At 35.5% G+C, this 24,010-nt stretch overlaps 1 protein-coding gene across 3 annotated transcripts in view; it reads right to left on the bottom strand.

Annotated features, from left to right (window-relative positions):
* The window catches only part of CCSER2 (coiled-coil serine rich protein 2), a gene marked incomplete at both ends in the record, with an annotated part of 58,144 nt that overhangs the window by 13,623 nt on the left and 20,511 nt on the right, over window positions 1-24,010 (bottom strand). For all 3 annotated transcript variants that reach the window (XM_082002249.1, XM_082002251.1, XM_082002250.1), the window contains 6 exons: window positions 4,035-4,133; window positions 5,667-5,753; window positions 7,590-7,673; window positions 16,227-16,422; window positions 17,068-17,230; window positions 20,399-20,489. In XM_082002249.1, coding sequence (XP_081858375.1) covers window positions 4,035-4,133; window positions 5,667-5,753; window positions 7,590-7,673; window positions 16,227-16,422; window positions 17,068-17,230; window positions 20,399-20,489 — 720 coding nt within the window. The remainder of the gene's footprint in view (window positions 1-4,034; window positions 4,134-5,666; window positions 5,754-7,589; window positions 7,674-16,226; window positions 16,423-17,067; window positions 17,231-20,398; window positions 20,490-24,010) is intronic.

Here is a 24,010-nt window from a genome sequence, read left to right as displayed (position 1 = left end):
GAACAATACTCAAATGGAAGGCAAAGTATGTATCTCAGCGCAGAAGCAGAGAAGAGGTGCAGTGAAGAACAATATGCATGCTCCCAGGCAAACTGCATTTTTTGTTGTCAATTTACCAGACAGGAATGAATTCGTACACACATTTAAGAAGAAAAAAAAAAAACCAAACTTATTCTCATCACTGTTTACTATTCCGAGACCAAGGAGAAAAATCAGCTTTTACTGTACACTATCTGCTGTTGCAGGGCATGGAAGAGCCTACATGGACTGGCAGGAGTTGTGTTATGCTAAAGAACTGGACCTCAGGGCCAGAATCCTTTACAGACATCTCTATACATACTCAGGCTTTGTAGTTTGCTTGCTTGTCTTTTACTTCTCAGCATCTGCAAACCACCTTTTCAGTTTGAGAAGCCACATAATTTGTCAACACGAACTTGACATCTAGCCCCTTTAACCCTCAAAATCTTTTTAAAAAAAAAGTCAATATTTAGTATTACAGAAACGATGCTGCAAAGCCTGCGAGACAATTGTGGCAATTTTTCTTCTTTGTAAGCTTTGTCCATCAACTTTAACTTCTTCAGGTAATTTTATGTTCAATACCTTCTTCCAGGTTTTGATTTGTTGTTTTTTTTTTCCCTGTGATAGTTAAATGATAGGCATAAATTAACTGGAAGTAAATTCAGTATAGGAGATCTTCTAGAATGTCATGGTCTACCCTGTCAGTGAATACTTGTACAAGACTATCATGAGGGTGGCTAACCAAAAATAATGTTTCCCCCTAAGTTATCATTGTCTATATGAACAGTCAGAAATTACATAATGTAGTTTTGAGCATACTGTCAGGACACTGCTTACAAGAAACATCATGTAGCAGACAGAGGGTCTAGGCAATAGGTTAATTCTTAATATGCCAAATTTTCAAAACATTATTTTCGGCCACTAGGTTTTATTACATGGGCTACCAAGTTCCAAGGATTAACCTAAAGTTACATAGCTTCCATTTATGTACATATTTACCTTTAAAATAGGAAAAAACCCTAAAACTACTTTCAAAAGCTATGTGGTCCCTAAAGAGAATAACCCCAGACAAGTTTGTAATCACATCAGGGTGGGCCATGGAACCAGGGTAGAACATGACTTTCCAAAAAGAGTATGTTTAATGATATTCACTTGCCTATTTACTGGGAGAATGATGAAGTGATCAGAAATCCTAGCTATTTCAAATGGACAGTAGAACAGCAATACATTACTGCAATTCATACAGTCTTAAATTCCCAGCTGAAATATTTTAATAGCCAATTTCTATTCTCACTATTTTCTAGTTTATTCTAGCATCTATTCTTTATGAAACACTACATTAACAATGTTTATTAAGCATGTTTCTGGAAGCTTTTAAAGTTCATTTCTTGAATCAGTACATTACTGGGTGTTCCCAGGCTGTTATTTATGCTTCAGGAATCAACACATAGTATCAGTTCTGCTAGAATTTGTAAACTGTCAGAGTAATTTTGAAAGTTATGTTAATCTAACTAAAGTAACTTCCTGATATTCACCATCATTTAAAGTGACTGACAGGTCAACAGTTAGAGGAAAATGAGACAGTTAAATATTCATCAACTTTGATAACAATTAACAAGCTTAAAGAAGCAAAAAAAACTTACATGCCTCAAAAGACTTGTACTCTCATTGCCAAGATTTCAATTATAATTTGGTTTTAAAAAAAATTTAGTTTATATAAAACCTTCATCATTTCATAAACATTAACTACATTTCATGATTCATACCATGTTTAGGACCAATGAATATGATTTCTCGCAGCCTGTGCTCTCAGTTCAAGTTCATTATATTAAACTGAACAGGAATGTTAATAAAGCAAAACAATTACTTTAAGATTTCCTTTTTTAGTGAGAATACATTTTACTCAGGTACCTCCTGCTATTTCCATTTATCATACTCTGCCTCAAGAAAACAGCCAATTGTCTCCCCTTTCTATTGCAAGTGACATTTTATGTCATTGGGTTCCAGATCAACACTGATTTCATGCCAAGGCTTTTTCTGCATTTCCACTTCTACTAAGCCATGCACGGAAGCATACAAATACGTGGTAGCAGAAGAACTATTAAACCAGAAAGTTGAGATCTCATCATTAGAACGGGAACTCAGCTACGACAGCAAGAACTACCTTCCCCCATTAAGAAATCCCATATTAAGGACCTCAGATCAATTTCTGCTTGCTTACAGAAAGCCTCCATATCACTTACAAATATGCAAAGGAGAAGATACTGAAAAACCCATGCTGCACACAACTTCAGCTATCATTTACAAATAAAAGTTCCTGAAAAGCAGTATATTTTGAAAATTTGTCAATACTTGGTGAATTTTCCTAATTCCTTCATCAATTTTCATGAGAAACTTTACATGTAAAGGTAAAAATACTGAGACGTTTATAATGCACATGTAATGAGTATATGCCTACACAGAAAATGTACACAAATATCCATAACATACACACACCCAACCATGAATACAGCAGAGGTGCTTTTTTTTTTGTTTTAAATTACATCCTCCCTTAATTTTGTCACGCCAAAAAGTGTCTTTTAACTACTGAGTAACTTAGAAGACATATACTTCAACCTGACCAAAACAGACAACTGGGCTGACTACTTTTACCTGAGATACCAACTCACATTCCCCATCTTCTCTAACATCTTTGTCTTCTCAATGAATACCACAGGTTGCTCAAACTAAAACTTTTGTAGTTACCAATTAACTTCCAATACCTACTAATCTGTTTCTAAATTTCTGTGGAAAATAATAGGGAAAAAAGGAACATGGAAACAACAATAGCCACTAACCTAGTAATAGTATCAACACAGGAAAATATCAAGGGAACATCACAGGCAAGAAATTAAAACGTGGGAAAAAGAAACAATACAAGAGCTCAAAAGCTGCAGAGTATCAGGAAAAGAAAAACAAATGGGATAAACATAAAAGACATAAACACATACTTTCTGGAACAGACATGTCAGAGCAAAGTAAAAGCTACTTAAGGTTATGATCTCTCTACACTGGGTTCTTATCAGACAGCTGGTTAGAAAGCAGAGTCTCAGCAGGATAAAGCTGTTTGCTAGCAACTGGTGAACATACAGTGTCATGGTATTTCTATCCTAGCACTACATACTTCAAAGAATAATTTCAGAAGGAGAGCAGGGGTGATATATCTTTACTGGAATCTTACAATGAGTAACTCAAGGCAGAGTAAAAACAAAGAAACAAAAGTCTGATTTTTAATCTTTTAAAGAAATCTCTCAGGATTCTCTAGCTAGACCAGTAGCTTCAAGATCCAAAGACTATTTGCTGATGACTGACAAAAGCCTTGTTCATCATTCAAAGATAATACCTTATTATCATAATATCAAATGTGTTGTCCCTCCCCCATCTTAATTATTCTATTAGTGTTCCATGAAGAATGTAAGTTTTATTTAATGGCAGCAAATGTGATCCATGCACCAACATATGGGAATGAAGATGTCCTTTGTCAAAGTGATTTTTTCACCCAGTAATTTTCTGTATGAGTCGAGTTCTTCAAAGAAATGATTACTAAAAAGAAGATTAACTTCTGTTTTTACACTTATGGACTGAAACTGAGAATACACTGTTGCTTTTCCTCAAGAAAAGTGAGCACAGCAACAACAAAACTTTAACCAGAGGGGAAAAAAAAAAAAAAAAAAGAGAAACACAGATACCTGTGACTTTAAAGTCATGAGATAAGAAAATGTCTTACATATGATTAGATATATAGCTTGGGCTGACTGTAACTTAAATTGTGCAGAAGGCGATTATTCCAAGAAACCTTTATAATAAATGTTTAAATAAAAGGGTTGCAAAAGAATGCAAGGGATGCATTGCAGGAAGGATACCACTCATACAGCACTGAACCTCTTAAAGCCAACTTGTATGAGAGGAACTGTAATAGAATTGGGGAATGAACTGCAGAAAGTCATACCCGAAAAGGAATGGCACTTTTTACTCACAGAACTCCTCCTCCAGGAGGTTTGCGTAAACTTATCAGCGTACACGCACGTTGCCCCTGTAGGTTTTTGGCTGTCTTTCTGGCAGTTACATCTAGTGGCCTTAATCATCCCCAGAAAGAGAAAGAGAAAGGAGAATTTGTTAGAAAATAAACTAAACTTTTCAAAAGTCAAGGCCCAGTGTTCAAACATCATGCATTCCTTGGCAGTATAACACAATACGATTAAACTGTAGAAACTAGTCTTAACAGTGCTGCACAACTGCTTCTTTTCTCAAAGCACATTTAGAAATAATTTTGCATAAATGTCTTTTGGAAAGGGTTTTTGATTCACTTAAAGTTCTGAAGCACCGCATTAAGTCACCTTTCAATGATTAAGAAGTTTTACCCATCTTTACAGCAGAGTTCCTTAGCTGCAGTGAAGTTTACAGTTATTACTGTAATCAGATCTACGGCCTACAAGGGAAGGAGACACTTCCTTGAAGAAATCTTTGAAGGCTGACAGTAAGAGTGAGGCTAAGCATACTGAAAAATCAACACTTCTTGCAAAATGCTAATAGATAAGACAATTTGTTTGGTGTGCTGCAATCTGAAATTCTGCTGCAGAGCAGAAAGCCAAATCTTAACCTTTCATTATTGTTTTAGAGGGAATGATCACATGTTAGGCAAGGAGATGATGAAGACCACAGGTCAGTGTCAGTGCACAGATGTACAAAAACCTGTGCTAAATATTTCATTAGAGATTATAGTTACACAAGACTGTCTCCAGCCATGATAAATCAATAATGGTGTGCACCTCCTGGCATTTCATCCACCTTGCCATTAAGATCTTGCTGTGGCTTGAAATGGCTTGAAAACATGTTTTACAAGAATTGTCACAGCAAGGTGAGTTTATCAGAACCAAATGCAGAGATAAGGCATTGCAAAATCCAAAGTTAACTTAGAACAAGAGCAAAAAGCAAAAAGGCATATGTTACTTTTTCCTGAGGACTTATACGTCTGCCTGAACACGATTTATGATAAAAGTGCCCCCATAACTTTTATTTATGGCCAATCTAATCTTACTATGCAACACGTTGTACTTTGTTTTTTAAAAAAGAATCAACTTTGAATACTACCTTGCTCAGCTTTAAGTTCTATGGTGGAATTCTTTATTAAACTAATGGACAGTAGGGGAAAGGAAAGGGAGGGAAAAAAACACCAAAAAAACTTCAAGCAGAATGATAGGCCCAATACTTGTAGCATAAAGTGCCTTGTCTTTGCTCTTTGTATTTTTCTGAACAGTTTCTAGCATTTTATGTTTGAAGTGTTTGTTTTGGAACCGAAATATATTTACCAATCATATAAACATCCTCACTTAGTGCCACACATACAAATCATGACTGGCCTATGGAATTAGAGATCCCAGATGTACAGCTGCAAAGACACTAAAACACATAGAATCCATCTGCTAACTGAACCTTTACAGACCCATGAGTCAGGTGGGTCTAAACAGAACCCAAATCTACGTTTGTTATAATGAAAATGTAGGAAAAAAATTAGACATCTAGACCTGTTAAAACCTTCGTAAGAATTACCTACTGAAGTTACACTCTGCATACTTGGGATTTTCTTAAACATTTAGCATTACACTTACAAGTTGATGCTCTAACTGGTTGATTGTTTCATCCTTTTTCTTCAGCTCATCTTTAAGCTGCCTGATCTCATTCAGCAGATCGTCCATCTGCAATAGAACAGTGGGCAGTAAGAGGTTTTCTCTAAGGGCTATACAATCTAAATTGACACTTCTACAGGACTTATTACATCAGATGTTCATGGAGGACTGGTAGTAACAGTAGCACATGCTTTCCTCCTCTTATTTGCATGGTGAGATGGGCTGTAGGCATTCAACCTGAAGAGTAAAAAATCTTGACCTGAAGTCTCTTAAAGAGAGACAGAGTTGAACTGACCCACTAAATTTCCAGGGTATGTAAGTAAAGCAGCTGCATTTTTGATGCAGTAATTCATCTGTTGTACAAGCAACTGACACCATGTAGATGAACATCCTTAGCCGTCAAATACTACCTACACTCCTCTTTATCCACCAACAAAAAATACTGAAGCTTAAAGATTAAGTGAACTGCTATTTAAAAACCATTAACATAGATAGAAACAAGAAAAAAAAAAACATTTAGAAACATAAGTATAACTACATATACTGAATGCAAACAGCACAACTGATTTGAATATATCCTACTAAAAGCTGAAGATTTAAAATAATTATGAGTTCAGAGACTAGAAAAATTGGTAAATATGCAAGAGTGGATTTTTTAAAAATAATTTTTCATCCTAAGGTAATTTTAATGTCTTTTATAACAGTGCCATTATAGCTAGGCCATAAATTAAGGGGCATGCTTCCATTTAGTAGCACATATCTACCATTTCAGTTTCACTGAAGGTGCTAGTAGTTACTGCTTTAGGACAACGCCCAGACTGCTTTGTTGTGCAATTTTTCAAACTATATGCTGGTATCAATTAAAGAACTGGCAATTCAAAAAGCCAGTTAAACCTAGCATTTTTTTGTTATGAAGTTAAAAAGCATTACTCTTTCCTCTAGGCATTAAGATTTTGAGGGAGGTGACTGTAGAAGGAAGAGCACAACAAATACCAGACAACAATTAAAGGCTTGAATGTTAACAACGTAGAAATCAGGGTTGCTAAAGGATGGTGCATATGGATCTACAGCTTTGGCAAACCTCTTAAACCCTGAAACCAGATTTGGACAGATGACCTTCAAACAGGAATAAGATTGTAAGTGTTCTTCCCTTTCAAGACGTATTTCTAATTTCATTATATCTTCAGCAGGTATGGTTCCCCTCCTGTAAGTGCAAGATTAGTGATCTTTCTATACTGATTTTACAATAAGAGCCTCAAGCAATGCTATAAAACCTTACCACGGTAGAAAGCACAACATTACCAGTCTGTGATCATAAAAGATGATTCTTTTTGGAATACCCATTGTGACTGCTTCTTCCTTTAATACCCATTCTAAAACAATAAACTCATTTTTGACTTTGTGGGGTTCCAGTTCTTTTTAAGTTACATCTGCAATACCTGCATTATCTCAGGGAAAACTTACTTTAGATGAAAGATACTTTAAACTGAAGTCAACAATAAAAGTAATGAAACAGAGCAAGTAATTGAATAAGGGTGGTAGGATTACACTTCAAAGCAAAAATTGTCTTTTCAAATTCTAACACTCATAAAGCAGGCAGAAAATTTTTGAAAGAAGTTACTCTACAGCTGTTAATTCCCACATGGCTGATACAAATACCAAAAAGCAAAGTTATTTTAATTATTTAAGCTGTGCTAGCATTTGTAAGTATGTATTTTACAAGGTCAAATAAACCCTTTGATTTTAACAAAACTGAAAAGATGAAGTATATAAACATTTGCTAGGCTTGCATTTAAACGGAAGCAGCAAGAAGCACTACTTCACAGTGACAGAAGGTTTTGGGTTCCTCTTTTTTAAACACAGTTTTGTATCTCTCATTCTGTAGAGTAAGTCAGTGTCATTTACCTTAAATGTTGGTGCAAGTTCTTGCGGTTCTGGACTTGATGGAACTGAGAGTGGGATGTCCTGGAGCGACACATTTTCATCACACTATCAGAGAACAAAACCAAGAACAACAGCTCGAATTACTTGCTGAAACAACTCCCTTGCAACTTGATTTCAAGGATGGAGACACATCACCTCTCTGTGGAACCTGTTACAATGTCTGATTTCTCTCACTGTAAAATTTTATTTTTTTTCCCTGATAGGAAAGCCTCCCTTGCTGAAGCCTGTGTACAGTGCACAATTAAGGGCCACAAACAGCCTCCCTCTCCTCAGAAAGCTGTAGGACAGCTGCAGCTATGTCAAAGTGTGTTGAGTTTGCACAAAAATCTGGTAAAAACTGGCCCTTGTGTTCAAATCAGGAAGGAATGGTGATGCTATGTGGTTTTAAAAGCTTCATTTCCTTCAGTATCCATTCAAATAATATATCTGAGCAATATCAAAATATATAGCCAAAATATTTCAACTAGGAATTCTTAACTAAAAAAAAGCATCATTTGCTACTGGGCAGAGTAATACGAAATTAATTCACAGCCATCAGAACTAAATATCAATCATAAAAACCAGAACCCACAGAAGTATTCTTTCCCCACCATGACAGCCATGAAATCTGAAATTAAGCAAGTAGAAACAGAAGTAACCATCAGAAATGCCAAAATGTGATTGCCTAGATATGTCCTGAAGCACTTACACTCTTGTGACAAAAACACCACGCAGCCATTACGTGCAGTACTCTAAACCCACGGCGCTGTGCCCTGCCCAGGTTCCGTTAGGTTACAGAGCCGAGTCACCGAACAACCGACACTGTATTCTCGTGAGACGTTCTCAGCTTCCTACCGTGATGTCGCGTCCAATCTTAGTGCCACACAAAATCACAGTACAGTTATTTTATGGTCATGGAAGATCATAATCTCCATTTCCTTGGTGTAAAAAGATTTATTCCCTGCCCCCCCCTTACATCCATCTCCTCCATTTGCTACCTTCTTAAAGAAAAAACAAACAAATCTTCTACCTTACAGTAGACTCTTTTATTTTTTACAGTTCTTAGAGCAGAGTTTCTTTACCCAATGAACTCACTGCCTAAGATTGCATTTGTAGAATATTACAGCATCATGCCTCAACACCTGTGTAAAACCACTCTGAGGCTGAGCCAGCAACTCTCCAAAACCACAAGAGTAAAAGTGCAGCTCAAATGCCAGAGATCTATTAAGGGAAAAACCCGCAATAGACCTATTTATGTTTTTTATGCCTGTGAGGTATCTTTTTGCTTTTAATCCGTAAGGAGTATTTCTTATAAATTTTAAGCTAAACTGCAGAGAAACATCAAAGAGATTGTCCAGATGAAAAAAGCAAAAATATTAAAATGGATGAACTTGTAACAATTATATTTTTAATTTTTCCTACAGTCACCGATTCCTTGCAGCCAAAATACGCACAACCATCACCAGACTTAAAAATACTAAGAGCTATCATACAATTCCAAATTGCTTTTACCATAATACAGTTAAATTTAAAGTTCCATCACTCAGATATAATTTTTTTGTAATTTTTTTTTTTAAGACTATTAATTGTGAGAGCAGTCAAATTTCAACACTTCTGACTCCTTAACATAGCAAATATTTCAGCTTCCACTGTCCAACACACAGTTGTACCCAATTCACAAGTAGCTGCTTGTCCCTTCTGGGTAGATAGCCAGCAAGTGACATTAAAAGGCATACAAGTGGAGCAATACAACATTCTACAACAGCAGATTAAGACCTGATTGCAAAGAAAGTGAGTCAGATATTCTCTGGTGATTTAAATCAAGTACCCTATGCTATACCTGATGAATATTCACTAGCAAAGCAAGAACTAAGTTCATTTGCATCAATTCCCTTATCACTGTCTTAATTATCTTAATACATATAATGAACACAGGACAACTGAAAAAAAACATTCAGTTCTAACACTATCAGTGGAAACCTAAGCATCTCATTCTGAACATATCCTAGGATTAATCTAAAACTTTTCCTATTTTGCTTTTTCTTTCCTGCTTTTCATATTGCTAAAATGAGACCGGGGAGGCGAAAAATCAGAATAAGGCTATCCATGTACAAAAAAGATATTAGCATTAGCAAAGAGACAAAAGAATTAGCATAACAAATGCAACTGGTTATCTGCATATGCTATTTTTGATAGCCTAGGAATTATATGCTAAGATGTCATCAAATTTCAGAAACTTGAAGAGACCATATACTTTTAACCTTTAGGTAAAATTAAACTTTATAAATGTGTCACCCCATTGCAATAGGCAATACAAAAAGCTGCTACCTCTTGGTTTTTACCTGACTAACATTTTTACAATAGTAAAATACATTATTATAGCATAATCACATCTTCAGAGCAGTTGCACTAGCCTCATTTGTGCTAGACTTAAAAGATACTGACAAAAAAAAGAACTCGGGACAGTTTGCTAGCCATATCAAAACCAAATGCTTATCAAATGCATTAAAAAAGAAGTTCTACTTATAAACATAAGCAGCAAGAAAACATTTTAATCTAATTCCCTTAGAAGAAGATTGCTTTTGAAAAACACCAACATGAGAAGGAATTTGTTGCAATGTTTTAAGTTTAGGGAATAGCTACAAACAACTCAAACCTCATACATTCTGGCAAACCTAGTACAGTTATTTTTAAACATTACTGGCAGTTTAGGCATGAAAATAACCTGCAGTGTGTACACTGACAGAGAACTAACATTGCAGACATTCACATTTAATTAGTTATGTACGGACAGTCTTCAGTTATAGATTGATTATTATTTTAACCTGATATAAATTCATATATATATCTACATTTGCATGCAATGTTTAATCAAGAATATGCTCTTTTAAGAAAAAGTCAAGTAATATGGCAGTAACTGATTTCACAGTCCTTGTTGCTGTGAGTATCAGCAACCCATTTGAATTGCTACCTGTCTACAGTGATTTTCAACTCAATGACATTTACTGGAAAGTTTCTGCTGGACTTAATAGCATACTCTTCAGCTTTTGGCCAGTTTTGGGTGGTCCCTATCCAATCAACTGAGGTAATCACACATCTCAATATATGTTTTAAAGTGGCTTATAAAATCACAGCAAACCTGGAGTCAGAAACCATTAGAAAATAGTCCAGCAAGACTCAGAAATTCATCCTAAATTTACTAATAGCTATATAAATAGAACAGGTGGTTGTGGTGGAGAAACACCCACACACAAATTCCCTTCAAACGCTTTTAGAATACTCAGACTAAAAGGTTGCTCTGAAAAAAACTTTACACTAACTTTATGAAGTGTGAAGAGATATAATTCACCACCTCTCTAACAACATTTCAGCATTTATCAGCATAGTGCCTATACACCAAGTCCAGGGGAAAGTCTAAAGCTTTACTATTAAAGCAGCCTAATTTTCCTTCATTTCCTTCATTTCCTTTCAGCTTCATTTTCCTTTTCAAAAGGTATCTGCTAAGAAAATTAATATCATCTTCATTTTATACAAACCAGTTGATTTTATTGCTTTAGGACAAACTCAGTGAGAGTTACAGATACCATTTTTAAGTGTACATGTAGGTAAAATATGTAACAATCCTTTCTTCTGAGTGTTAACACTGTCATGCACCCTTCATCTCTGGACAAATAATTTTCTACATGTCAAACATTTTTACATACCTACTCCCAAATGTCACAGTCTAAACTCAAGCATTTTCTTATATTCTCAAGTCTGCAACTGTAATTTTTAATTTATCTCAAGAACATGAGCTAAAGATTATGGGAATAATGCTCCATCATGGCTGTCACAGGTACACCACAATTTGCCCAAATATTAACAGCCGCAAATTGAAACCTGTATTTTTGAGTGGCTGTCCTTAATATACTCTCATGCCAATATTTTACAAACGTGAAATCTTTAGTATGAATGACACATAAATCCCTGTGCTTGCTTCACCTTATAAAGCCACAAAGAACAGACTTACTGCTTTTGGTAAACAGAATACTAAACATTTTTATTTAGTGACACTTCTTCACAAATAATAATCTGTATCAAACACAAGTATTTAGTCAAGAACAGCCTAATAAAACCTCATTGCCTTTCTAACCTACTGTGCTGATTACACACAGCAGCAGTTTACCTACTATAGATTGCTGGGCTTTCAGCACTGCAGTATTTCTGCTTGTAAACAGTTCAGCAGCTCAAAAATGCCACATCTGCTTGTATTTGCTCCTGTCCTCTCAGCAGTTACACATTCTCACATTATGTGCCTCTATTTTAAAAATAAAAAAATACAAGCAAAAGAAAACTCAAGCTCTTTGACTAAATACATCACAATAGTCCCTGGAAATTATTTCAATGTTATAAACGTGCGCCTTCTACACAGTGTACAGACAGTCGGTTGTTCTCACTGCCTAACCTTTCCATCTTCCCTTTTCCCCTGCTTTCTTTGGGTGATATTACATGCAGGCTTTAGTTAAAAGCACAAGTAAAATATGGAAAAATTGTAGAACTTCTTGAAGAATAAGAAAGACACGATAAAGGGTATTCTCTCTCAGGAAACTCCCATATTGCCTCAGAGGAAGATAAAGAGCTCAAAGCTTAGAGACAATAGTTGTTTTCATTATACTAACTTATTTTAAATTCTTCTATTACAAAAATCAACCCTTTAGAAGCAAATGCATTTTCAGCCATTATCTTGTGATTCCCCAACAGCATAAGCTGCCTTTTAACATGCAGGATTTTAAAAGACTGTACTCCTAATAGTATGCTAACAATTTCATCTTGAGAATTCTTTCAACACTCCAGCATCTAATGTTCATGAAGAAGTTTAGAAACATTTCTTTAATAAACCTTGATAAACTTGAAAAATGCTACAGTGCGTGCTATTTACCTGCTGGCTACTGGGCATTTTGAGTGTAGTTTCATTCAAATACCGCTACAAACGAGTGCCAGTTGCCATTGCCCACTGTCAAACACTGTTACAATGATTGTCCAACAGCTAACCAGCTGTTTAAACTCAAAATGTGCCAATTTTATTTGCTATTGTTTCTTGATTTCTTTGGTTCTGTTTCTTTCATGCATAGTTAAGTCACTGAGGTGAACTATTTTGTGGCTAAGAAAAAAAGTAACAATTGTAGGTGTAAGTTATACTTAATACATGAAACAAAGAAACCTTTGTATTTAATTAAATCTTCCTTGTCTTCAGGCTTCTTATAAAAAAGATAAATGTCTCTGACAGATCTCACCAGATGGAAAAAGAAAATGCCATGATGTATACATACTTCAAAGGTATGCAAGTGACTTCCATTTAACAATTCTGCACCACGGACTCCATTTTTTCATTCATCTCTCTTCACACAAGTGGGCTAGTCATATCTAGTAAGTTACAATGAAGACTTGTGCTTGAAAAAATAGAATTTCTTTTCCATTCATGAAAGACAAGTTGAAAAGAAACTTCTTATAAAGCTTGCTCCCCCCAGAAAAAAGGCCTTCACAGATCTCACGGTTCTGTGAGCCACTTCAAATTTCAGTCCTCCTTAAAATATCAGTAAGTCCTGAGATAAGACAGGGTGGTTTTGAATCACTGCTGCCAGCCTTGAGAGGAAGTTACTACAGAGGATGGTCAATCCTTGCCTAGATCAAAGGCTTCAGGGCATCAGAAATAGTACAACTCTCATTTAAATAAGGATGTTGTAGCACATTAGCTCTGTAGCCTCAACCTAGAGCAGCAAGTTTAAGAAATTAATTGAGGAGGAAGAAGGAAGAAGTTTTTTTTTTAAGATTAGAGGAAAACTTATTTACTCTTAAGCATGCAAATGAAGTACCTTAGTCAATGTTTAAGAGTCATTAACATTTAGATATCAATTTTTACTAGAGTTAGACTTCCAAAGCATTTTATTCTCAGAATACAAAGTTAGTGTTCCAGTTAAGCATTAAGCGAGAACATTCACCAGTGGTTCAACATCTCCCTGTAAATAACTGCAGCTGCATTTAGTGCAAGAAGAATATACATTTTTCACTCCATATAAGCTTGTATAACGTTATTGCAAAAGCAGTGAAGGTTATACTTACTATCATTGAAAATTAAAACTATGCATGAGATACACTTCTATTCCCAAATTCACTGTTTGAAAATACAGAAAGATGGCAGTATGTGAGGAGTAAGCAGACAGCATGTGTACTGCTGGCATTGTTACCCTGGTCACACAGAGCTCAGAAAAGGATAGACTACTCACATAACTCTTTATTTTTTCCAAGCAAAACTGGGAACACACCACCAAACCCATGCTGTTGCAGCTACGTTGCTAGTGGTATTCAAGATAACCAAATATAAATTATGTGTGCTACAGTCATAGCAATGAATCCAGTATAGCACATTAAGTCTCCCTAGGAATCTACTAGGCACACATTCATTACATGCTATGCTTTACAGTAAGTCACACTACACTTGATTAGATAATGCTATAAAATTGAATTTAATCACTATATCTTACTATCTTACTATAACTGTTCCTGTGAGACCTCATGCCTAAGACCTGACTACAGCTCTATTTCTACCTATTCAAATTAAATAATATTGCTAAAAGTCATAACTGGAAAAAGGTAACATTTATACCTTCAAATGTATAATACAGGTGAAGCAAATCTAAAAGCTTCTGCTTCCTTTACTAAAGCCAGTATTTGAAAGGAGCTGACTTAGCATCTCGCTTTTTAACATTTTGTAAGAGGTCTGTCATATGACCCAGACTGAGATCAAGTCATAGTTCTGGGCTAAAGTTCATGGAATTGTTTTCAAAATTGTATTTCTGTTCTTTACAATAAGAAAAAAAGAATTGCTATATTTTTACTCATTTCTGTTAGCATAATGCTCAATATTTTCAGGAAAGGTTTAACACTTGAAAATAATGAAAAAATATTTCATACAAGTTTTACTCTAATTTTTTAGTAGAGAAAGGTAGTAAAGGTCTAAAGTTTCCCCCTCTGTAGCAGATTAATTTACTTTTACATTACTATTCACATTGTTTAAAAGGCTGGATAACACACAGGAGAGCAGAATAAACATTGCAAAGTCCGGTGATGAGTTTTGGAAGCAGAGCGCCAAAACAGCAGGTGTTTAGGTCAGGAAAATACAGAGAAGTATGCTTGACAAAGTTTGAAGGGAATAATAGTACTTGGTATTACAAAACTCGCTATTACAGGGACGGAGGGGGAGAAGATCAAGCTTTTGGCAAGAGAAGCCATAAACTTTGAAGAACGTACATATTAGGAGTAACTGGTTCTTCTGTGAGTTTAAGTCTTCTAAAAAAAAAAAATTCATCTGAGCTACTTGAGGCAAGGTTTGTGTTCTGTAACCTCCTAGAAGAGTCCAGCTGTTATAAACTAGATCGAGATTTAAAATACAGTGTTCTGCAGGGCCACACACTATTTGGCTATAACATGCATGGCTTTACACAATGAACTACACATACACGGATCATCTATCTAGTTGTTTAATTGTCCTTGGCATTATCCAGGCATTAAAAGCTCTGGTTAAGAAGTTCCCTGCTATCTCATGTACTAATTGCATGCTTGAGGCTGTTGGGAGGCACAGTTTTTGCAGTCCACTACTCAGACATGAGGATCTAAGAACACACCTTCCCTCTGACACTACGTTATTTTTGTTACAATTGTATTTCTGATTTTGTCAGTGCAAAAACATCTCCAGTATTCTCAGTTCCCACAGGGAGCAAACACTCACATTTCTAAAAGGCACAGTCATACCCTTGAATTAGTCTCAAGGTTAATTTGCTTTTTGTTTTTCTGTGTTTTGTTTTAGTGTCTTACCTTTTAGGGCACAAACTTATTTCCATTACATTATCCTGTTAGAAAAGAACAGCAGTAAATCTAGGGCTAAAGAGAACATCATACAGATACTTTTCAATGCTAATCTGCATATGCCTCCAAAGAAAGTCTCATGGACTTTTTTTTTTTAAGGTAGCAAAGGAATTTTTTTTGCCGAAAGGCCACACTTCTCAGTCATCTAGCAGTGCACCAACTCTCACACTTTGCCAAATTTTGAGGTGAAACTCCTTAAAAGCTTCAATTCAGTAACTTCATACACTAGAAAGGTTAAATTTGAGCACTTCTAATAGAGGATTTGCTAAGCTTCTTGTCAAAACACACAGAAAAGATGAGAAGAATGAGGAAAACAAAGGCTTAAGAAAAAGCTATTACCATTGACTTGCTGAATGACAGTTTGATCAATGGGATCGATTTTCACAATTTTTTAATTTTTTTTTTTTTTTTTACTCCCAGCTTTTTAGGATCTTATTAAATAAAAGCTTGTCTTCACATACACTGATTTTTTTAATTTAGCCTTATTTCCTTAGAGAAGAAGAATAACAATATTTAATATTTTTTCAGTCAGAGAAGTCCTGAAAAAGCAGAAAAAGTACTATTTTAAATAGCAATAAGCAGCACACACTTTCTTGAACACTGTAATTCAACGTATAAAGGAAACGACACGGCCCAATAAGGTCAAGCAGAACATTAGCCCATCTAGGCTCACTCTCCAATATATTTTACTGCTTTTGTTCCGTTTAAACAGCTCACCTGGTGCAGTAATCTCTTCAGTTTCAATAACTGAGTTTTTACAGCTGTGCAGTCTTGGACCATGTGCCGAAGTGTCATTTCATCAAGCATCACAGTATTGTCCGGTAAGCCCACCAGCTGTCTAGGAGACTGGTAAAAATTAGGTGCTCCATAGCTTTCAAAGTGACCAATAGGAGATTCTAGGTAGTTTGATCCCCTAAAAAAAACCCACACCAAAAATAAAACAAAAAACACAAGACACAGTGATGACAAACTAGAGCTAGAGAGCATTTAGTAAAAAAGAAAGTGTCATGTAACATGGGTTATATTCACATACTGTGGCATACAGCAGAAAACAAATTAGAAAATGTCAATCCTATTTCTCTTAAATGCTGGGCTTTCCTTACCACTTGCACAAATCTCTCACAGACTAACAACTACAGTACCCTAAAACCAGTTTGCTCACCAGGATTTCTATAAATTGTCATTCAAGCTATCCTGTAAGAACTATAGGATTAAATTTAATTTAAAAACAAATTAATAAGTAAAAAGCTGTCCAAGCTTACAAAATGCAAGTAATAAAACAGTGTAATGTTTTTCCACGGAACACATACAATAATTTAATCAAGCATTTAAAGTATCATATGAACACAAGTAACAAATTTTTGGATTAAAAACCGTGACAAACAAAAGTTCTGCAAAGAAATTATAAAACTTAGTGATGCACAACTGTTTATACTTATAGACACAACTATTCTGAAAACGTCTTGTACTCGATATCACTTGAGACCCTTTAGTGCCAAAAGAGATTTCTCATCACAGTATTTTTAATTGTATGGGAGAAGAGAGACAAGTCCTTTACCTGTTCAAATCATTTTTACCATGGATATAGCGATCAGTATGGCCAAGATGATAGTGATCCTGTGTACTCCATCGCTGTTGTGGTGCTCGTTTCCAGAATCCTTCCTGATGTTGCCTAGCATTTCTGTCTTGTCTATCATAACGGCTCATATTTTCACATTCCTCTACAGAGAGCATAAAGTAAAAAAAAAAAAAATTTTACTATGTGCTGGTAAAATATGCAGTGTAAAATCTGTGGGTTTTTTTTTTTTTAAACTGATTCAAAATAGTATGCATTTATAGGTCTGTCAAACACACCTCTAATGATGTGACATTTTTACTAGCATATAAAACTTGTTACAAAAATAATAGTAACCTGTGGCAGAAACTACAGAACTCAGTCTTAACAGCATTTTGTATTTAAGTAGAAAAATCATTTTGAGGAGGTAGGGCTATAGGTAAGAAAAAATAAATCCAAAAGTAACATTTTCCTGTCTTCCTTACTGACAGGATCTTCAGGCCTTTAAAAAGTTTAAAAAGACGACATTTTAGAGGAAGGCCAGTACGTCATTCCAAAAAAAGAACAGTTTCATTATTCAAAATACATATACATCTCATCCTATTCATCTTGTTTGTTTTTCAACTTGAGAGACATTTCGTCTTTATTTACCTGGACAGTAGGCAGGATTTAAAGCAAGCAAACAAAACAATCTCTTTAACACACTAGCTTCAACAAAGCAAAGCAGATTCCACAAACTTCTTAAAGGAAGAAAAGCTGTATTTGGCAACAGCTTGTAAACCACTAGAAACAAAGCCAAAACAACTGCTATCCGTGCAGACACAGCAAAAAAAGTCATAAACTGCTATTCTGCCATCGCACTTTCTCCTTCACTTACCCAAGGAGTTTTTCCTCACATTGTCAGCCCTTTGCTAGGAGAAAAGCTCTACACAAGAGAACATTGTTTTTTTCGGCAGCCTACTCGGATATAGCTGCGCATAAGACGCTCATAAACAGGCCTTCCTTCCTGCTTAGTTCCCAGCCTGCGTGCTGTTGGGAAGCGAGCCCAGTTTTACCCTGTGATTTAAGACTGCCATCCTCACTCACTGCATACTTGTTGAGCTAGAACTGTTTCTATAAATAGTTCCAAGCGGCATCCCAGACTCCGGAATGAAACAAGGAGTTTCTGTAAACCTGGAAAGTCTTAAGAGGTTGACGTCAGTGAAGTCACACAAAATTACGAAAAAAGTAATTAAGTGTGTGTTGTTAAACATTATCATAAATGCTCACATCTACAACTCAGTTTTTTATCACCTAGTTCAATAACTAAAAAATTAGGTAAGAAAAACTCGTTCACCTAAAGTAACAGATTTCTTTTCCTTTAGAAGCATCCTTCTACAGCTCATAACACATGAAAATTCAAGTAGGTCTATTCAAGATAAACCCTCAATAAGTTTATAAGTAATTTTTTATAATTTTCAGCTTTGGAAAAATTAAACTGCCACACTGAGTAAAGACACAAAGAACAAATCTAGCTTTTTCCAGTGGTCCTGTTTACATAAGGGAAAGCCTAGAGGTGACTTTTGAACTCTTCCTTTCAGATCCTCTTTGCTAAAAATTCAGTGGTTTCAAGATGGGAAGGAATTACAGCAGAGATACCCAGTTTATGCCATGTTAGTTTTCTATGGAAACCCTACTTTTTAAAGAAACACCAGAAAAAATGGTAATTAGCTAATATTAATCTCCAACAGCAAGTGTCTCCTCCTGAACCAGCAGCTTACACAGCAGACAGTCATAGCCACAAAACATATTCCAGCTACACAAACATGACTGATACGTAGCTGTAGAAGTGTAAGCAGATTTTAAGGTTATTGTATTGATGCAATTAAGAAAGCAGTGAAGTAAAAATCATATTTCATTTATGTCTAGACTAAGTGGCAAACATTCATCTTTAAAATGCATGTATTTTTAACAGTTTTTAAATTAATATTTTGAAATGGAATTACTGATGCAGATGCAGTGCATGTTTTATAAACAAGGAAATTTAGGAGAAATTTATTTACCCTTTAAAAATGTTTCTTAATTTTTCCAAGCAGGATTAGAATTACCATTATTGAAAGAATACTTATTAGGTGTATAACCACTAGTACTGTCAGAAATCACCGAGGCTTAGATTGTTATCCATTCTGGAAAATTAAAAAAAAATTAAAAATAAAAATTGTACACCTATCTGTGCTGAAAAGTTGAATACTAGCACTATTGTTAATAAGTGCTTTTCACACAAGTACTTTGGAAAACTTATTCTGAGATTTAAAAGATTAAGTACTGTACTTCATATGTGCACACTGTTAAAACATGATGTGCCATCACTGTGGTAGATGGAAGACTATGTATTTATTTACTGTTAATTTGGTTTCATATCTAACATACACACAGGAGTCTTCACCCAAAGAACTCAAAAGAACTCTCAAAGAAACCCAATTTCCCCAACATTCAGCAGGTAGCTAAACAGTACACCAAACAAGCAAAACTTTTTTTCTTTCAGCACCAGTTTGTACAAGGTAGGGCACTACAGTGCTCCACATTCACTGTTTCTGTTCATTTGAAGATCTGTTAGCCTCCCCTGAACTTACAGGAGAAGCTAATACAGTCATGTGACAGTGAAAATTTGTATGACTAGGTCAAGAATGACCTAAAGTAAATGTCTCAAACTTCTCCAGGACAGGATTTGAGAAAGTGTAGCAATAATTTGCCTTACCTAGTTCATCCTAGGCTGGAGTTGTATTATTTTAGTGGCATCTAGGTACCACTACCCTCCCTGTGAAACGTTTGCCAGCATTCTCACTGACAGCAAGAGTGCATGAAAGAAGTCTTGAAAAAGCACATCTTTAATATTTAAGCTTCTGTTACCCAGAATTTTATGAAAAGTATTAGGAGATAATGCCATTTTGCAGAAGGTGACATAATTATCCCAGAAGGAATTATATTGTCATTCACCAAAGCTGAAAAAAATGTTGTCTCAACATTTTCAGATATAGCTGAAGCATAAGACTGAAGGACTAAAGTTTGAAATTTATTCTGCTAAAATAATTTAAAGACACAGTATGCAACAAGGTTGCATTTTTGTAAAAGGCAGTAAATGCCTGCCTTTAGAATTCTTCAAATGCAAGAGTTGTATTCGGAAGAACAGAAATATCACACTTTGTACATTTCAGAAAAGAAAGAGTTGCTACTTAAAGAAAAAAATTTGAAAAGTGCATCAGCTTATTAAAGCAGAAGTCAGAACAACACAACTAAAAGTCTCTTAAGCCCATAAGGCAGTTTCACAATAAGATTGCTTGGCTAATTTACTAACCTTTGTCATGAGGTGGGTCCTCAGGTAGGTCCACATCAAGCATAAGATCATCATCCTCAAGATCGCATGAATCAAGATTATTCAAGATATCCTGCAAGAAAGAAAATGGGAGATGCAGCTGCTTTCGTGATACTTCATTTACCCTAGTGCCACAAAAAAAATTACTTCAAAGCATTGTTCCATTTCTATTGTATATATGCCAACTGTTATCAGCAGCCTCCTCTCTTTAGAGGCCCAGCTGAACCTTGCCCACCATCATCTATACAAATCATTACACCTCTACTAATACGATACAGTGACAATGCTAGATGAAACAAAGATGGAGTAAAACACTTTTCTGCCTGATGCCTACGGAACAGTCCAAAGATTTTTCTATTCATGAATATTCTCCTTTCTCCTCAATGAGGAACATTTTAAAACTAAATTATTTTGCTCATTTAGAATTCAAAAACAACTCTATGAAGAGAGGATGTTGAACCACCTTATTTTAGCTCTCATATACTGATCAAAAATTCATAACATCATGGAAAGGAACAGGAGGACACCCGTGTTATCTTAGTTTTTTGGGACAACAAAACTTAAAATACACTATTATCAGCACTAAGCTCTGCTGCCTTTTGTCTTTAAGATGATGGTTCATGTAAAACTGTTTCTAAAGCAATTAACAAACTGTCATGTCGCATGGATATGCTAATAGTACAAGAAAAATGCAATAAAGTGTTTAGTACTAAATGGAATTCTATATACTATATAGAGTCAGTCAGGTATATTAAAAACTGTGGTGTGGCCAAGTGAATTCACTGTTAGAGACAGAAACTGTCCCCCTCTTCCTTTAAGAATACCAACAGTAGGAAAAACTCAAGAGGTCAAGGCCGTAGAAAATTCAGCTTATTGAGCAGTCGGATGCTCAAGCACCATGCTACTGAAAAGCCACGTCAGGCAACAAAGTGCAGTACTTGACCAGAGAACCCAGACTCCGGTATACTTCATTATTCAAAGAAAGCTAAACTTATTAATACCAAGTGATTATAACACAGAGTAGGTCTAAGGAAACTGCTAACGTTATACAGTCCTAACTCTTGAGCTCTGTTTTCCTATATCCCACAAATAAAAGCCAGAGCTTTAAGGCCAAAGATCAGACTGGGGCACTTCACAGCTGCCTCTTCGCTAAGAGCAGAAATGCAGATTTTTCTTAGGTTTAACAGCTACACCTAAGGATGATTCATAGGACCAATATTTTAAAATTTACAAAATATTAAGTAAAATAAGTGTTTTACTAATTATTTCTCACTGGATAACAAAGTGATCATTAAATACTTAACTGAATACTTTGCATAGAGACTATCAATACACTGCAAAACAATATTCACTTGGAAAGCCGGATATTAGTTGTTAGATTTGCTTTGTCAGAGATGCCCAGGTGAACAGGAAGAACATTAGTAGGCCTCTCTCTAAACTGTTCCTCCAACTGTTCTTCAGCAGTCTTCCGACTGTTCACAAAGAACTACTGTATTTGATTGCAAATGGTGAAAAGTGCTAAGTATATTTTAAGATGTTTATTTTTTTTCATGACACAACATTAAACAGTCTACATTTCTGCAGGGGAAGTTATTTTATTGACTTGGGACAGAAGGTATGGGATGAAAACAGTTAACGTGCACTTTGTAAAACATAAGCAATATAAAGAAAAGATGGAATACTTGAGACAGAACCACCTGTTTTGTTATAATCCAAAGTCCTACCTGGATAATTTTGTTTATATAGATTATTTAAGTATTTACAGGAAGAAATAGATAAACCTACATATAAGGGCATTGTGAATAATAATTAAAAAAATATGGAAAAGCTTTCACAAAAAATGGAAGCCATTTAAAGGAAATGTGGATTTAACATTTAGGAGAACAACCCGCCCATATATATTACTTCTTTGTTTCCATTAATTTACATTTTTCTAGGAACTAGAAGATTAACTAACACGTATTTTTTAAACAATTCTGCAAAATGTAGGTGTGTCTGAGAGGCAGCTTTGGTTTGTTAGTTCATAAATTGTTTCTATGCCATGCTTTGATCTTCCAAATTAGTATAAACAAGCATTATTTTCTTCTACTGGGGGAACCTTAATAAGCATGACAAATAAATCACAAACGGTGACCACAAGCATATAAGAAAGTTGAAAACACTTGTCACTGCTGCTCAAAAAACATTAAAAAAACACAATGTAAAAATGTAGTATGTCAGAGCGTTAACTAATAGACCTAGGTAAGCCACTTTACCATCTTTGTGTCTGAACTTCAGAAGTCTGGTGATGTCAGAGAAGGTCAGCACTTGAGATGCCAAACATACTTTTCTGTCAACAGTACATTTCATTAGGTTTCCTTAATTATACATTCCTGCACCACACTGAGGCAACTCCATGCTAGAAAACACATCTGTGAATACGAAGTCCGCAATAGCTGGGCCACATGCAAACTAACTTTGGGTACTTCCCAATGCTACCTCCTTGGGAAACATAATACGAAAGTAGTGTCAGCAATGTCATCTTGAAATAGCTATAAGATAAAATGCAGGCTTTGTCAACACATTAGTATTTACAGAACCTATATTTACAGACCTCCATTGTTATTCTTACTACTGTATAATGATCTGAAGTTCATTATACAGTGCATGGCAGTAACATTATTAACAATGTGTGCTTAGCAGCAATTATCATCATGAAGTGATTCTGGGCAATGAACTCAACGAGAACAGGAAATAAAAAAAGTCTGAAAAGGTGCATCAACTATAACACTATAGAATATTACATGTTTCAGCAATTATTAAAAGTTACAAATAGAATAGGATTCTTTTTTTACCGTGTAGTTGAAAAGAATAAGGCATATTAAAAAGGGCATGTAACTTCAGAGGTCTGATTTAGCAGTAGGTTTTCAAGATGGTACAACCTAGAAAGAGATTAAGTTCAGGACTGTGAAATCCCAAGTCAAACTACAATGCTGTCCCCCAAGCTCTCCCTCCAGAAAGGTTTTCAACTAAACAGTGCTTTGGGAGGCAGTTCTGCTTTGTTCTCTTACTGCAACAGAACAGGAAAAGCACTAGTTGAGAAACAGGTGATCTATGACTACTGGTGCAAGAACTGAACAAGCCGAGAACCCCAACAGCAGGGAACACCCGTATTGCATAAGGAGACAGGAAAAGACGAAGTAGAGAGGCAAGGGTAAGGCTGGGAAAAGATTACACCACATTTAGCAAGCTCATTTCAACATTCTGCAAATTCCTTCTGTAGCGATTGCTCTCAGGTGCCACGTCTCACCAAACATTAGTCAAGCACACAGCTTGATCAACACACAGCTCACCTACAATAGCTTTGTTTCTTTGCCTCATTTGTTGAATGCATAGAGTTCAGAATCTCTCTCTCAAGAGGCATGACAACATTAAGTTCTTCAGACCAATGCTTTAAAGATTGGGGTACTGTAGCACAGCTACTTCTGCTGAAGCTGAACAAGTTCAATATAAATTCGTGTCCACCATAATAAACTGCAGTAGCAAAATATTCTTTTTAAAAAGATCACTTTCTAAAAATTCCTCATGCTACATATATCACAAGCTCTCTCTTCC

The sequence above is a fragment of the Phaethon aethereus genome (genome assembly GCF_964289735.1).
Source record: "Phaethon aethereus genome assembly, chromosome: 7".
In the NCBI taxonomy this organism is placed as follows: Eukaryota; Metazoa; Chordata; class Aves; order Phaethontiformes; family Phaethontidae; genus Phaethon; species Phaethon aethereus.
Note: the sequence above shows the minus strand (reverse complement) of the source record. Positions and strands in the feature narration are given on the sequence as shown.